This window comes from Dasypus novemcinctus, chromosome 5 (genome assembly GCF_030445035.2).
Source record: "Dasypus novemcinctus isolate mDasNov1 chromosome 5, mDasNov1.1.hap2, whole genome shotgun sequence".
NCBI classification, from domain to species: domain Eukaryota; kingdom Metazoa; phylum Chordata; class Mammalia; order Cingulata; family Dasypodidae; genus Dasypus; species Dasypus novemcinctus.
Window position 1 is genome coordinate 143,950,929 of NC_080677.1, and position 17,618 is coordinate 143,968,546.

At 38.8% G+C, this 17,618-nt stretch overlaps 1 protein-coding gene across 11 annotated transcripts in view; it reads left to right on the plus strand.

Moving 5' to 3' along the window:
* The window catches only part of WDR37 (WD repeat domain 37), a 127,502-nt gene that overhangs the window by 52,416 nt on the left and 57,468 nt on the right, over positions 1 to 17,618 (plus strand). For all 11 annotated transcript variants that reach the window (XM_058297661.1, XM_058297655.1, XM_058297659.1 and 8 more), the window contains 4 exons: positions 86 to 181; positions 517 to 581; positions 3,892 to 4,027; positions 5,853 to 5,924. In XM_058297661.1, coding sequence (XP_058153644.1) covers positions 86 to 181; positions 517 to 581; positions 3,892 to 4,027; positions 5,853 to 5,924 — 369 coding nt within the window. The remainder of the gene's footprint in view (positions 1 to 85; positions 182 to 516; positions 582 to 3,891; positions 4,028 to 5,852; positions 5,925 to 17,618) is intronic.

The window sequence follows — 17,618 nt, forward strand, 5'->3', positions numbered from 1 at the left end:
ATTTTTATATGCTCAAACATTGGAAGTGTTGAGTATATTTGAACTAAAAAGTGCATAGTTTTGAGAAAATTTCTTTTATTCCTAGTGCGTAGAGAAATCGATACTCTTAATGAACGTTTAGCTGCTGAAGGACAAACGATTGATGGGGCAGAACTGAGTAAGGGCCAACTCAAAACAAAAGGTAAAGTTGAATGTTCGTAAAAGGATTGAATTGCTAATTATATATTAAGAAAATTTCAAATTTAATGAGGGACACTGATTTTTCTGTAGTCAGCAAAATTTGAAATTCGTAATTCAGGTACTGGTGTAGAAGATTAAAGAGCAGGGAAGCATGGGTTCATGTTCCAACTCTTCTGTTTTGTACATATCACCTTGGACAAATGAACCTTTCTGGGTTTCATTTTCTTCCTGTGTGAAATATGAGAGATTGGATTTGATACATCAATCTGTTCCAACTTTGAAATTCTGTGATAGATTGGATGATTGTATTTGATTATCAATTCTTTGTCTCTACAGCCAGTCATAGTACCAGTCAGCTTTCTCAGAAATTAAAGACCACATACAAAGCTTCTACTAGCAAGGTATGCAAGACACTAACTCTTGGTTCCACATCAGTATTTACTCTTGAACCAATCATGTGGTATTTAAGATGCGTAGATGTTTACTTTAAATTGCATATTTTTCAATTAGAAATGTGTAAAAGAAGGAGATAAATTATCTTGTGTTTTAAGGAAAATGTAATTTTTAAAAGGAATAACATAGATATGTTAAATGCTCAAAATGTGCAGACACTTATACATTAACCTGCCCAAATATTTATTGAGAGTAATATATTATGTATTACTAAATACATTGTCTTTAGAGGGAAAATTTATTTTCTTTTATTAATTGGCTTGATGTAAAGGCTCTGAATTTGGAATAAGTGAATAAATGTATATAAAACCCTGAAAATTATGTTCTGAGCTATAGTTATGTACTTACCTTCTTAAATGGCAAGGATTTAAGTGTTTGGAAATGAATTATCTATGGACTATCATTATAACGTCATATTTTGAGGTCATCTTGTATGTGACTCTACTTTGGAGTATTTTAATTATACAGAAGGTAAACCAGCTAATCTTAAAGAATGTACATTCTTTTATTAAACCCAGAAAAAATTTTTGAGTCTGCTATGATGGCATAGTTATTGTTAGCTTTTTACCCAGTTTATTCTTGTGAGCTGAAGAGTTATTTAGCATGACATCTATTAATTGATTAGGTTCAATTAGTAGAGAAAAATTAGTCTTCTTGTTATTTCTGCTTATTTGAAGATCTTTGGTAATCCTTTGTTATTAAAAAAATATGATTTTTGCTGGCATTGTTCACTGTTTCCTGTGGTAACCTCTAGAATGTAACTTGCTAATTAGTTCAGTTTTTTTTCAGGTCATATATGATTTAGTTTATGCTTATTACATTTGACATTTTAAATTAACACTGAGCTTTTTCTTCAAAATGAAGCATGAGATTATGTTCTTCCTCATTTAACTTCTTTTTCTTTTGTATTATATTGATTATTCTGGTGATTATGGTTGCAGTTTTATAATATATTGTATTAGACATCCAAATTTCAAACTTTCTGATTATTTCTGAAGTAGAGGAAGAAATTATTATATAACATTATCCCTTATCATGAACAGTAAAAAATTAAATTTCGGCAGAGGTAATGATATGTACTTTTAAAAAATAATTAAAAGTATTTAAAGCCCCAGGTGTTTTAGATACTGGAAATTCATCTGAATTTATAAGAAAGTTGAAGAAATAATTCGGTAACAGAATATATTCTGATTTCTACTACAGCATGGATTCTTGGTGTTAAAGCTAAGCATGGGTACAAGAAAAACACTACAGTCTAGATTCATTACTTTTCCTTCTTCTGACTCAGAGCCATGAAAGGCAAGTAGCATGTTCGATGAGATAGTGGGAAAACAAAAGTGCATTATGCAAACCCAGAAATGGTTTTTCCCCTTCTTGGGTGGTTAATAATGTGTTTCTAATCCTTGTGAGAGGGAGGTAAGACAGTCTAACATTCAAACCACTTTACAGGAATTTGTGGAAATGCTCACAAAGTAATATTTTTTAAAAATTAAGTAAATATCTAATTTCATTGTAAAAAAAGCCCTTTCGGATTTTAAAAAATATTTTAGATTGTAGGATGACAGGCATAAGTGTCAATTTGATTAATTACATTGCTTTTCTGTTATGAAAATTTCTTCTAAGTAATTCAGTCTGTTTCATTGGGCCTCTGTAATTTTGAGTAAGTCAACATTTTGAAGAACAAAGATTTAAAGTTAATAGTTGATAATCAAAGTAGAAACAACATGCTAAGTGATTTGTTATAATATCCACAGGTAATTCATTATCTTCTTTTCTGCATCCAAAATGCAACCAAAAATGTGGTTGGATTGAGTGTTCTTATTGTATGAATAGAAGACGTAAAAAATTTGGCTTTAGATACTTAGTTTATTTCTTATAAAAATATTATTTGTATTAGATATGGCTAGAAGTTTGGAAAATGAAATTTACTCTAACTTACTATGGGAGAAAGTTTTGTATGTTCTTAATTTCACTCCCTCATAAAAATGTTATATTTTTAAACATCTGAATAATACTTTATACAGTAAAAATACACTTTTCCACATTTTGAATGGATAATTTTGCTGGGTGAATAGGATATTAACTAAAAATAAAAAGATAATTATGGGTTTGTAATTCTTTTTAAATTTAAACTAGGTCAATCATTTTATATTACCAGTGAAAGTAATATCTTCACCTGCCATGTAGTTTTCGTCTTTTTCTGTATCAGGGGACTCTAGAATGCACATTCTTCAATTGATGGAAGAGTCAGTGGATTGTATTTTACTGTGTTTATAGTAAGAATGCATTTAGGTAAATTTTCAGGGCTTTGCTTAGTGTTTAAAACAGGCCATTTAATACCACCCATTTTTCTTTTTCACTTGATTTTACAGTTCCATTTTTCTGAATTATTCTGAATAGTCTATATTCTGATTTACTTAAAAGCTAAAAAGCCATTCTCTGATCTGATAACAATATCTGAAAACAAAACTGAAGAAATCTTTGCATTTAGTTCCTTCCTTTCTTTATATTTTTCCTTTTAAAGAATTGTATCGATCAGTATATGAGACAGTACTTTTGCTGTTGTATGTACCACTTTGTCTGTATTGTTTTCATGTCTGTCTTCTGTTAGACTGTGAGCTTCTTAAAGGCAAGGAATCTGTGTTTTATTCTTTGTGTTTCCTGCAACTAGTACATTGTTTGGCACCTATCAAGTGCTCAATAAATGATTTTTGAACAAACCTGTTCATTTGTTAGAAGTGTCGTCTTTTTGATCACCAACACACTTAGTTTTTTCTTCCCTTGGAATACATGGTTGTTATAAATTACTAAATACAGAAAAAATAAAAGTACTGTAATAAAAATAACTATTGTTAACAGTTTGGGTAACTTTTTCATGTCTGGCTGGCTAGCTAGCTAGTGTTATTTTTAATTTTTTAAAAAGAAATTTGGAAATTTTGTCTGATGATTGGAATTTTGAAAGAGTGACTTAGAATGTCTAAATAAAGTTTTCTTCTATAAGACATTTCTTATTTGAATAATATCAAACTGTGAAGTAGGGGGAAGTCTGAAAACTTGGTATGAGCACTGACCAATGTAGTATTTAGCATGAGTTTGCCAGTACTCTACAGGGCATTTCAGGTTTGCTTTTACATTTGTGTTGTGTTCCTTTAATGTTTTAAAATTCTATTCATTATTTATGGATTTTTCAAGACATTTTTTTTCTGGGTTGCATTTTTAAAATTTAAAATACTCACTTGATTTCCTTTACTATTTTAGATTGTTTCCAGCTTTAAGACCACAACATCAAGGGCAATCTGCCAGCTTGTGAAGGAATATATTGGTCACAGAGATGGAATCTGGGATGTGAGTGTTACAAGGACACAGCCAGTGGTGCTGGGAACTGCATCTGCTGGTAAATTTTGAAATATTTAAAATAGAGAAAAGTTAAGCAAACTAGCTTTCAATAAGAGGATTGCTTGAAAACTGATTAAAATTACTGCCTTGCAGGTATTAGTAACAGAGTGATTGGGTCTTTGAAGCAAAAGTGTGATGCGTTAATCATTAAACAAAATAAAATTTCATGTTGATGTGTGAGCACCCAGCAGTGCTTAGTATTGAAGACCTATAGTCCTGCCTTTGTAGCATGTTTTATATACTGTAGCTGTATGTGATATCATAATTTAAAGTGAACTTATGTGTCGGATAAGTAAATATTTGTTCTTTGTAGATTTGATTTAATTGTGTTAAAGAATCATTTGAATGTTAGAGGCAACATTGGGTAGAATATTTTTCAAACACATTAGGTATTTTTTGATTGATTTTCTTCTTGTTACTCACTAATGAATTGTATTCCTGACCTGAAATATATGAAACATTTTTTCCACTAGTGAAGTACAACGGAAGGAAAGCTGCATACAGTCCAAGGAGTGTAGCCAGATGGAGTCTCCTAGTGTTTACCTTTGGGAGTCATAGCAGTGGGGTGTTAGAGACTCCTTTATTCTCACCGAAAAAAAGATATTTAATGAAAGCTGTCTGAGTTGGTATAAAGTAATACCCCTTCAGATAAAATGCTAAAATTAAAAGTGGTGCTCACTGTGTGAAAATCACTTTCCCAGCTTATAAGAAACTATTCACTAGATTTTGTTTTTTGAAGTGGAAATAGAAAATGGTAAACTACTTACATTGATAAAGTTTTTTCTGTTTCACTTTTTCTCTCTTGTCTGAAACTATGTTCATACATGAGCACCCCACATTGCTTTGGAAATTACAGTAGAAAAAGTACAAGGGGAAGTGAATTTGACTCAACTAATAGAGTGTCCGCCTACCATATAGGAGGTCCAGGGTTCAAATCAAATCCAGGGCCTCCTAACCTGTGTGGTGAGCTGGCCCATGCACAGTGCTGACGAGCACAAGGAGTGACATGCCATGCAGGGGTGTCCTCTGCGTACAGGAGCCCCACGCACAAGGAGTGCACCTTACAAGGACAGTCACACCTTGCGAAAAAAGCACAGCCTGCCCAGGAGTGGTGCCGCACACATGGAGAGCTGATGCAGCAAGATGATGCAACAAAAAGAGACACAGATTCCTGGTGCTGCTGACAAGAATGCAAGTGGACACAGAAGAAGACACAGTGAATGGACACAGAGAGCAGACAATGGGGGGGGGAGAAGAGAGGGGAGAGAAATAAAAAAATTAGAAAAAAAAGTGCAAGGGTTCTTTTCTGATACTTCTGGCAGCACATTTGGGTAATTGGCATTTATTTCTCAGATTTTTCTAAGTCATCTTTTTAAAAAATGTATTCCTACAAGAGAAAAGAATAGTTATTATTTTACGTAATTTGTAACTGGATTTGGATGGTATTGATTTGAATTTAAATGTTGGAAGATGTTCTGAAAAGTTTTAGTATTTTAAGAAAATAATGAAATGATGACATAAATGACTTCTGTGTATTAACTCTCAAGCATGATGAAAACTTTGTAATAATAAACTATGACATCTAGCCCCAGTTTTTCTGTTTGCCAGCTATTTGACCTTGGACATGTTACCAACTTCTCTCATTTTCTTAGAAAATTTTTGCTTTCTTGATTGATTGATTTACAGAATAGTGAAATTAAAGTTTCAAGAGATATTAGGGGTAGTTTAGCTTCATATTTTTTTTATGTTTATCTTACTCTTTTATTAAAAGTCCATAAAACTCATCATGGCTAAGTTACTACTCTTTAATTTGAATCTTCCAGATCACACGGCGTTGCTATGGAGTATAGAAACAGGAAAGTGCCTTGTCAAATATACAGGTCATGTTGGGTCAGGTAAGCATTTATGTAAGTGAATGTTTTATATTCATGTTAGGGTAAACTTTCATTTGTTTTTAAAATCTTACATTTTAAAGTCCACTCTATTACCTGATTGAAAGTTATACTATTAATACTTCAGCTATTAGGGGGCAACGTGGCATATCCACAGACTAGCTTATGTGATTTTTTTTTTTTTTTTTTTTTTTTTTTTTAATTTTTTTATTTTTTATTGAATTTGTAATAATATTACATTAAAAATATATATGTGAGGTCCCATTCAACCCCACCCCCCCACCCCCCCTCTCCCCCCCCCCCCAACAACACTCGTTCCCATCATCATGACACATCCATTGGATTTGGTAAGTACATCTTTGGGCACCTCTGCACCTCATATACATTGGTTCACATCATGGCCCATACTCTCCTCTATTCCATCATGTAGGCCCTGTGAGGATTTACAATGTCCGGTGATTACCTCTGAAGCACCATCCAGGGCAGCTCCATGTCCCTAAGACGCCTCCACCTCTCATCTCTTCCTGCCTTTCCCCATACCCTTTGTCCATTATGTCCACTTTTCCCAATCCAATGCCACCTCTTCTATGTGGACACTGGATTGGTTGTGTCCATTGCACCTTTATGTCAAGAGGAGGCTCAGATTCCACCTGGATGCTGGATGCAATCCTCCCATTTTCAGTTGTAATCACTCTAGGCTCCATGGTGTGGTGGTTGTCCTTCTTCACCTCCATCTTAGCTGAGTGTGGTAAGTCCAATAAATCAGATTGTAGGTGCTGGAGTCTGTTGAGGCTCAGGATCTGGCTATCACATTGTCAGTCCAGAGATTCAAATCCCCTAAATATATCTTAAACCCCAACATTAACTGCACCTCCAGCACATTAGCATGAAAGTCTTATGAAGGGAGATCCCATCTGAGTCCAGATTCATCACACATAAACACCATTTCCAAAGAGGGGCCATCTGCCCTGGTAGTTAACCCCATCGGCCATGACCATAACTCCCATGGGTCTCTTTAGCCCTCAAAGGAACCAATATCTGGGGGTTGTATCTGCTTTATCTGTCTCTCTGACTCTGTTCAGTTGTGCATGAGGGCAAACCTTCTGCCAGCCTCCAGACTCTTTTTTAGAAACTCGTAGCCATATAAACTCATTTCTCCTTTCCATTTCCCCCTTACTTTAGGTCAAACAGCATTTTAAAGTCATGGTATTTTATGTAGACATGGATATTCTGCTGATCCGCATTGAACCTTCCATATAAGGTCATTTTCCAGTTGCATCATCAGTTGGTAGTTGATAGTGGTCCCTCGTTGCCAGGGAGGCTCATCCCCGGGTGTCATGTCCCACGCTGGGGGGAAGGCATTGCATTTACATGCTGAGTTTGGCTTCGAGACTGGCCACATTTGAGTAACATGAAGGCTGACAGAAGGGAATTCCCAGGCACAAAGTTGCTCTAGGCCTTGTTATTATTTTGGGTTTATCAGCTCACAAGCATAGTCATTAGTATCAGGGGCTCACTGTTGAACCCTCACTCCCTCCCGGTCCCCACCACTGTACCTGGGAGACTGTCGCTGCTCCCCTAGGGACCACGACAGAGCACCACTGGCCGGGAACCCAGTACCCCCCCTACTGTGGTTTTTAATTGTTGCCACTATGAGTATATCCAAACATTACCATGCACCCTGGACATATGTTCTGTACAGCTCCCTGTCAGTCATATATCATCTGTCATTGGTATCCCATACCAGTATCCCTCCATTGCCATTGTTGAAACACTCTGTGATCCAGAACTCCCCGAAATTTGAAGCCCAATATAATGTCATGGTCCCTTACTAGGGAATGGCATATAGCGATGAGTTTAAAGGATAGATAAAGAACTTGGATAAAGTTAGATAAAGAACTTAGATAAAGAATGTTGACTTGAAAAAATTCCACATCCTATTTCCCCCCCCCCCCCTAATTATTCAGCTTTTCTTCACAGGAGTCCTAGACCACAGCAATGTATATATATAATATACAGCACTCCCACACATCCACCAGAAAACCTTTTCCCTTCCACAGTGATACTCTTACGCCCTATTCATATCATATTTACTTAAAGTGATGTACAGAGTCTGAGACATTAGCTTTCTAACAAGGTGACATCTGTATTTACATTATGGTGCATACTTTAGGATACACAGTTCTTTACATTTTTAGTTATCCTATGTTTTACATTATGGTTTACATTATCAGTCTGTCATCTCCTATATGTTATGGTGTAATATTACATGTTTTATATCCATCCTTGTGTACTCTCAAGAAACTCCTCTCTTACCCCCCATTTACTTTGGTTCCACACATTTAACGTCCATTTTCCCTTCCACCTTAGTGCCCTCAGTGATAGCCAACCTCCGTTTCCTGAGGAGCCACTTCCAGAGATAGATGGAATAGTGTTCAGGGCCTAACTTGCTCAACTGCCCCAATGCCCTGGGATCCACCCTTTCTCTCGAGGGATACAGTTCCCTCTATTGGATGGCATTAGTCCTCCCCAGGATGTGGGTCCACCCCCACTCTCACTACTTGGGTTTCTACCCCATGGTGTCACCCACTCTGGCAGAATGAGCATTTAGACATTCCCCAGGAGCCCGTCCTGCATCAGACCCTCCCCTCCGAGCATTCTAAACAGGTAACCCTCTTTATTATATTTTGATATGATTTTCTCGGCATTTTACTCTCCACCAACACCTGACCCTCTCCTGGTTCGTATGCTACCCCTCCCTCCCCCCACTTTTGGGCAACGTTACCCACCCGTCCCTCCCCAGCCACCCTCAAACCCGCAAAGCCCCAAGCAAAGGCAACCCCTTGCCCCCCTTTTATCTCTTCTTTGTGTTCATACTTACCACCATCTCGTCTTAAATTCCACCCCTGCAGACATCGGCTCATATCCTTCCTCCACCCTCCGATTTCCTGCAAGCCTATCGTTCAGTCTCTTGCTATCTAGGGCAGCATGTTTACTTCATATCATTGAGGTCATGTAGTATTTGTCCTTCAATGTCTGGGTTGCTTCACTCAACATAAGGTTCTCAAGATTCATCCATGTTATCACATGTGTTTGTAGTGTGTTTGTTCTTACAGCCGAGTAGTATTCCATTGTGTGTATATACCACATTTTATTGATCCACTCGTCTGTTGATGGGCATTTGGGTTGATTCCAACTTTTGGCAATAGTGAACAATGCTGCTATGAACATTGGTGTACATATATTGGTTTGTGTTCTTGTTTTCAGTTCTGCTGGGTATATTCCCAGCAGTGGTATTGCTGGGTCATATGGCAAATCTATGGCTAGTTGTTTGAGAAACCGCCATACTGTTCTCCAGAATGGTTGGATCCTTCTGCATTCCCACCAGCAGTGGATGAGTGTTCCCCTTCCTTCACATCCTCTCCAGCACTTGTATTCTTCTGTTTTTTTCATAGCTGCCAATCTTATGGGTGTAAGATGGTATCTCATTGTGGTTTTGATTTGCATTTCCCTGATAGCTAGAGATTTGGAGCATTTTTTCATGTGCTTTCTTGCCATTTGTATTTCTTCTTCGGAGAAGTGTCTGTTTAAGTCTTTTTCCCATTTTTTAAATGGATTGTTTATCTTTTTATTTTCAAGATGTAGGAGTTCTTTATATATGCAAGTTATAAGTTTCTTATCAGATATATGATTGCCAAATATTTTCTCCCACTGTGTGGGCTCCCTTTTTACTTTCTTGACAAACTCCTTTGAGGTGCAGAAGGCTTTAATTTTGAGGAAGTCCCATTTATCTATTAGTTCTTTTGCTGCTCGTGCTTTTGGTGAGATATTCATAAATCCATTACCTATTACAAGGTCCTGTAGATGTTTCCCTACACTGCTTTCTAAGGTTTTTATGGTCTTGGCTCTTATATTTAGGTCTTTGATCCATCTTGAGTTGATCTTTGTATAAGGTGTGAGATGGTAATCCTCTTTCATTCTTCTACATATGGCTATCCAGTTCTCCAGACACCATTTGTTGAATAGGCCACTCTCTCCCAGTTGAGAGGGTTTGGTGGCTTTATCGAATATTATGTGGTTGTATATGTGAGGTTCTATATCAGAGCTTTCAATTCGATTCCATTGGTCTATATGTCTCTCCTTATGCCAATACCATGCTGTTTTCACCACCGTAGCTTTATAGTATGTTTTGAAGTCAGGTAGTGTGATTCCTCCAATTTCGTTTTTCTTTTTCAGTATGTCTTTGGCTATTCGGGGTCTCTTTCCTTTCCAAATAAATTTCATAGTTAGTTTTTCTAGTTCCTTAAAGAAGGCTGCATTGATTTTTATTGGGATTGCATTGAATGTGTAGATCAATTTTGGTAGGATAGACATCTTAATAATGTTCAGTCTTCCTATCCATGAACAAGGAATAGTCTTCCATTTATTTAGGTCTTCTTTGATTTCCTTGAACAATCTTGTATAGTTCTCAGTGTATAAGTTCTTTACCTCTTTAGTTAAATTTATTCCTAAGTATTTGATTTTTTTATTTACTATTGTGAATGGTATTTGTTTCTTGATTTCCTCCTGATCTTGCTCATTATTGGTGTACAGAAATGCTACTGATTTTTGCGCATTGATCTTATAACCTGCGACTTTACTAAACTCATTTATGAGTTCTAGAATCTTCGTTGTAGATCTCTCAGGGTTTTCTATGTATAGGATCATGTCATCTGCAAATAATGAAATTTTGACTTCTTCCTTTCCAATTTGAATGCCTTTTATTTCTGGTTCTTGCCTCAGTGCTCGAGCAAGTACTTCTAAGACAATGTTAAATAGGAGCGGAGACAGTGGGCATCCTTGTCTTGTTCCTGAGTTTAGAGGGAAGGAGTCTAGGATTTCTCCATTGTAAATAATATTGGCTTTAGGTTTTTCATATATACTCTTTATCATGTTCAAAAAATTTCCTTGTATTCCAATCATTTGGAGTGTTTTTATCAAGAAAGGGTGCTGTATTTTGTCAAATGCTTTTTCTGCATCAATAGATATAATCATGTGATTTTTTTCCTTCAATCTGTTTATATGGTGTATTACGTTGATTGATTTTCTTATGTTGAACCATCCTTGCATACCTGGGATGAATCCCACTTGGTCGTGGTGTATAATTCGTTTAATGTGTTGTTGAATACGATTAGCAAGTATTTTGTTAAGTATTTTTGCGTCTAGGTTCATTAGAGAAATTGGTCTGTAATTTTCCTTTCTTGTGATGTCTTTGTTTGGCTTTGGTACTAGGGTAATGTTGGCATCATAGAAGGAGTTGGGTAATGTTCTTTCTGTTTCGATGGTTTGGAATAGTTTCAGCAGGATTGGTGTCAGTTCTTTCCGGAATGTTTTATAGAATTCACCTGTGAAGCCATCTGGCCCTGGGCTCTTCTTAGTTGGGAGATTTTTAATAACTGATTCTATCTCTCTGCTTGTGATTGGTTTGTTAAGATCATCAATTTCTTCTTTTGTCAATATGGGCTGTTTATGTGTTTCTAGGAATTTGTCCATTTCCTCTAGATTGTCATTTTTGTTGGAATATAGTTTTTCAAAATATCCTCTTATGATAGTCTTTATTTCTGTGGGGTCAGTGGTGATATCGCCTTTCTCATTTCTTATTTTGTGAATTTGCATCTTCTCTCTTTTTTTCTTTGTTAGTGTTGCTAAAGGTTTGTCAATTTTGTTAATCTTCTCAAAAAACCAGCTCTTGGTCTTGTTTATCTGTTCAAGTGCTTTCTTATTTTCTATTTCATTTAGTTCTGCTCTTATCTTTGTTATTTCCTTCCTTCTTCTTCCTGTTGGGTTACTTTGTTGTTGTTTTTCTAATTCCTTCAAATGTGCAGTTAGTTCTTCAATTTTTGCTCTTTCTTCTTTTTTGATATATGAATTTATGGCTATAAACTTCCCTCTCAGTACTGCTTTTGCTGCATCCCATAAATTTTGGTATGTTGTGTTATCATTATCATTTGTTTCAAGGTAGTCATTGATTTCTTTTGAGATTTCCTCTTTGACCCACTGTTTTTCTAAGAGTGTGTTGTTTAATTTCCAAATCGTGGTGTGAAATCTGGGCTTCTTTCCCTTGCAAATCTCCAGCTTGACTCCACTGTGGTCAGAGATAATGTTTTGTATGATTTCAATCTTTCTGAATTCGTTCAGCCTTTCTTTGTGGCCTAGCATATGATCTATCTTGGAGAATGATCCATGTGCGCTTGAGAAAAATGTATATCCTGCTGTGTTTGGGTGTAGCGATCTATATATGTCTATTAGATCGAGCTCCTCTAATATACTATTCAGATGTTTTGTGTCTTTGGTGATTCTCTTTTGAGATGTTCTGTCCAGAATTGATAGTGGTGTATTAAAATCCCCCACTATAATTGTAGATGTATCTATTCTTTCACTTAGTTTTTCCAGCGTTTGCCTGACGTATTTAGAGGCACCCTTGTTAGGGGCATAGATATTTATGATTGTTCGATCTTCTTGACAGATTTTCCCTTTGACTAAAATGTAGTGTCCTTCTTTGTCTCTCACAATTGTTTCACATTTAAAGTCTATTTTGTCTGATATTAATATAGCTACTCCTGCCTTTTTTTGGTTATTGTTAGCTTGTATGATTGTTTTCCAGCCTTTCACTTTCAATCTCCATGCGTCTCTGGGTCTAAGATGTGTCTCTTGTAGACAGCATATGGATGGGTCATATTTCCTTATCCAGTGTCCCAGTCTGAATCTTTTGATAGGTGAGTTTAATCCATTGACATTCAGTGTTATTACTATCAAGGAATTATTTGTGTTAGCCATATTTTGATTGGATTTGTGTTTGTCATATTTTGTTTGTATATTTTTTTTTGTCTTTTTTGTTGTTGTTGTTGGTCTTATACTCTCCTCCAACTTTGCCTTTCCTGTTTTTTCCTTTCTTCCTGCAGAACTCCCTTTAGAATTTCTTGAAGGGGAGGTTTCTTGTTGGTATACTCTTTCAGTTTCTGTTTGTCTGCGAATATTTTGAACTCTCCATCATGTTTGAATGCTAGTTTAGCTGGATAGAGTATTCTTGGTTGGAAATTTTTTTCCTTTAGTACCTTGACTATATCATACCACTGTCTTCTTGCCTCCATGGTTTCAGAAGAAAAATCAGCACTTAATCTAATTGAGCTTCCCTTGTATGTGATGGTTTTCTTTTCTCTTGCTGCTTTTAGGATCTTCTCTTTGTCTTGAGCATTGGATAATTTGACAAGTATATGTCTTGGGGTGGGCCTGTTGGGGTTTATGACTTGTGGAGTGCGCTGTGCTTCTTGGATATGTACATCTGTCTCTTTCAGTAGATTTGGGAAGTTTTCAGTCATTATTTCCTGCAACACTCTTTCTGACCCCTTTCCCTTCTCTTCACCTTCTGGAATGCCTATAATACGTATGTTTGAGCGTTTTGCATTGTCATTCAGGTCCCTAAATCCTAATTGGATTTTTTCTATCTTCTTATTGACCCCTTCTACTATCTGTTTGATTTCTGATGTACTGTCTTCCACATCACTAATTCTCTGCTCTGTCTCTTCTAGTCTGCTGATATTTGCTGCAAGTGTATTTTTGATTTCTTGAACTGTGGTGTTCATTCCCATCATATCTGTTATGTTTTTGCGTATGTCTGCAATTTCCCCTCCAAGTGATGTCTTCATGTTGTTAACCTCTTTCATTACTGCATCAATTTTGTCGGTGATAAATGTTCTGAGATCTTTCATTGCTTGTGCCAAGTTTTGCTCCCCTTCGTGATTATTGGTTTGTTGATTGGATTCAGCCATGTTTTCCTGATTATTGGTTTGGTTCGTAGATTTTTGTTGCTTTCTGGTCATCTCTTTATTTTGACGAATTTAATCAGTTCCTTAGCTTCTTTGTCTGCTCTTGGAGGTTAATTAGTTGTTATTTTTGCACAGGTGTTATATCTTCTCTTTGTCACTTTTATCTTCTTATTCTAGTTACTTGTTGTTGGTTAAGTTCACTTTAGAGGAAAGTATTAGTGTTGGGGAAAGGCAATTGTGTAAGCAAGGGAAAAGTGTAAAGTTGTATTGGTGATGTATGTTAATAAAGCAGGAATATGAGATCTGGAAGGATGGAGGTTAGATTCATGTAGATTGTATAGAGTTATAGCTGTAGGTAGAGTACCTTTTATGAAGTTGATGACTGAATTTGGGAGGAATATGGTATGAACTACACAGCTATTGTTTTCATGAGAGAGGGAAAAAGAAAAGAAAGGTAATAGTTTCAAGAGTGGATAATAGACAGAAAACAGAACAAAGGTATTAGAAATTAAGAGTTAGACACTTTGTGGATCAAAGAACGGGAGGTGGGGGGTGGAATATAGGAGAGACAGTAGATGATAGTGGATATCAAGATGCAGGGGAAGGGGGATAGTGTAGGTAGCCTAAATCAGTTCACACAGAAATGAGGCAGTGGAGGATGGGAAAACCCAGCAAATGTGAGGTGTTCCCTGTAGCACCTATTGTATACTTGAATTAAAGTAAAAATAAGTGGAAGATGAGGGACAAGAGGGAAAGAGAAAACCGAAAAAAAACAAAAACAAAAAAAAAAAACAAACTAATTATAATAGAGAAAAAAGAAAGGCAAGTAGAAATGAAGAAAGAAAAAGAGGATGGGCAAACGGTGGGGAACGGATAGGGAGAAGAGAGATACAGGTACACACGTGTCACAATTGCAACACTATCTAAAACAACAACTTCCCCCCGCTTTGCCCTAAAACCCCCCCGTCTGTCTGCCCAAATGGGTCTGCAAGCACCTCCCTTCCCACAAACCCCCAATAGGCCGCCCAGGGCCCACGAACTCCCCAGTACTGCAGATGCTCAAAAAAAAAAAAAAAAAAAAAAAAAAAAAAAAAAATTAAGTAAAATTAAAAAAACAAACAAACAAACAAACAAACAAACAAACAAAAAAAAACAAAAAAAAACAGAAACCCCTCCGCAGGCCCGGCTCCGCCCGCCGCGGAGGCTTGGACCGGCTCTGCCCGGCTCCTCACGCCGCCTTGGCCTGGCCTGGCTCCGCCCAGCTCCGCTCGCTACAGCGGCCCAGCCGGCTCCGGCATCCACCTCCCGCCACCGCGGCCTGGACCGGCCCTGCCCGGCTCCGTACCCGCCGCGGCCTGACCCAGGCCCGCCCGGCTCCAAACGCTACCGCGGCCCGCAGCCGGGGCCTGAACCGGCCCCGCCCGGCTCCAAGCGCTACCGCGGCCCGCAGCCGGGGCCTGCACCGGCCCCGCCCGGCTCCAAGCGCTACCGCGGCCCGCAGCCGGGGCCTGCACCGGCCCCGCCCGGCTCCAAGCGCTACCGCGGTCCGCCGCCGGGGCCTGCACCGGCCCCGCCCGGCTCCAAGCGCTACCGCGGCCCGCCGCCGGGGCCTGCACCGGCCCCGCCCGGCTCCAAGCGCTACCGCGGCCCGCCGCCGGGGCCTGCACCGGCCCCGCCCGGCTCCAAGCGCTACCGCGGCCCGCCGCCGGGGCCTGCACCGGCCCCGCCCGGCTCCAAGCGCTACCGCGGCCCGCCGCCGGGGCCTGCACCGGCCCCGCCCGGCTCCAAGCGCTACCGCGGCCCGCCGCCGGGGCCTGCACCGGCCCCGCCCGGCTCCAAGCGCTACCGCGGCCCGCCGCCGGGGCCTGCACCGGCCCCGCCCGGCTCCAAGCGCTACCGCGGCCCGCCGCCGGGGCCTGCTCCGGCCCCGCCCGGCTCCAAGCGCTACCGCGGCCCGCCGCCGGGGCCTGCACCGGCCCCGCCCGGCTCCAAGCGCTACCGCGGCCCGGCCCGGCCTGGCTCAGCCCCACCGAGCGGGGCTAGATGCCTCGTCTCCGCCTACCCAAGAAGGGAATCCTCTGCAGGTAGCTGGGATCTCCGTGTATATTTCACAGACGAATCCTCTCTGTTACCTTCCCTCCAAATCGATGTCCAGACACCTCCGGACCAGCAAAAATCCCGAAAACCTATGTGATTTTAATAAGGGGAAAAAGCCTAACTCCATAAACAACATACAGATAATATTGGTCTACATTTTATTTAATGTTGTTTATAAAGTCATATATAAAAAAATTTAGAACTGAAGATATGTGCATTATTTATCAAAAATATACATTTTAGAGAGTTTTTCTATATTTATTAATATTTAGTTGTTGTCTGCTTTATCACTTACATAATGTTAACATTCTTCTTTTTCCCCTTTATTTTAACTAGAGCATTTGTAGGTTTACAGACCAGTCATGCAAAAACTACAGCGTTCTCAAAGAGATTTATTTCTAATGAGTGGTTATTTGGATGTATTCAGGCTAATTAAAGGATACTCTCTATTACTATACTTCCTTGCCTATAGTTTACAGTAGCTCTTTTCTGTCTTTTCAGTTGTACTCATGTAACTAGCATATGTTCTGACCAAATTTCATTTTTTACTTTTCTCTTAAACTTCCTTTCTGGTTTCTTCTATCTGGAATGTCCTCATCTCTAATCTGGGTCAAAACTACCCTCCCCCATCACACCCCTTGGCCAATGACCACTACTCCTTTAAACTTTGTAGACAAACTCAGAGTTAGCATTATTACCTTCAACTTCTAAAAAGTTAGATGTATACACTGTCTACTAACTTAAGTGAACCCCATTCATTTGAGAGTCTTCCTTTCCATCTCTAAGTATGCTATGGATCCCAACCTCTTCTTTCTTAGGATCTTCACTTCTTTAGTTATCCTTGTTGTCATGTGTATCTTTTATCTCTTTTACTCCATAGACCTTTTCCTTTTAGCATATAGACACAAGCTCATATCTCTCCCCTATTCAACATCCTTTTTCCAAGCTATATCCTCATCAGTCTTTTTCTCTCCCCTGTATTCCCACCTAACTCCCTGTAAGATAGTGTCTGTGTTTGTATTACCTATCTAACACCTTGCATTGGTGTGAAATATTTGTTAAAATTGATGAGAGCACATTTTTATAATTGTGCTATAAACCATAGTCAGTGGTTCACAGTTTGTTGTGCAGGTCAGTGGATTTAAAAATTTTTTATTCTAGTACCATATATACAGCCTAATATTTCCCTTTTAAACTGCATTCAGATATATATTTCAATGCTGTTAATTATGTTTACAATGTTGTGCTATCATCACCAACATCTATGACCAAAACTTTTCTGTCATTCCAAACAGGAACCCTGCACATTTTAAGCTGCAACGTCTCATTCCCTATTGTTGTATGTGGCTGGGTTTCTAGGTTCTTGACTATTTGCACAAAGGAATTTAAGGACATGCCATAGGGTAGGCAAGCAAGTAAAGAGTTTACTGAGAAATGAGAGAAAGGGAGAGTACGTACCTGAGACTGGGGGTAGGTTTTTTTAAAGGCTGTTCTTTTCCTTCTCCCCCTTCCCCACATTGAGAAGGAGCCCTAGCTATTTGCTGTTCTGATTGATTGCCTTTCTGTCTTCCTGCTGGTTTATGCTATGGACTACTCAGGTTGCACTTGTTAACTTTCAGGGAACCAGTGGGGAGGTCTTTGTGTTTGGAGTTATCTGGGGCTTACTTTAGAGCTGGAAGTTTCAAATGGAACCTCTTGACCCAGTTCTTGGCGGCCTTTTTGGCTGTAATGGTTATGGCTTTGTTTTTGAACAGCTGCCTTCCCTCGGGGTCTGGGTGGGGTCTTACAGTCTTGT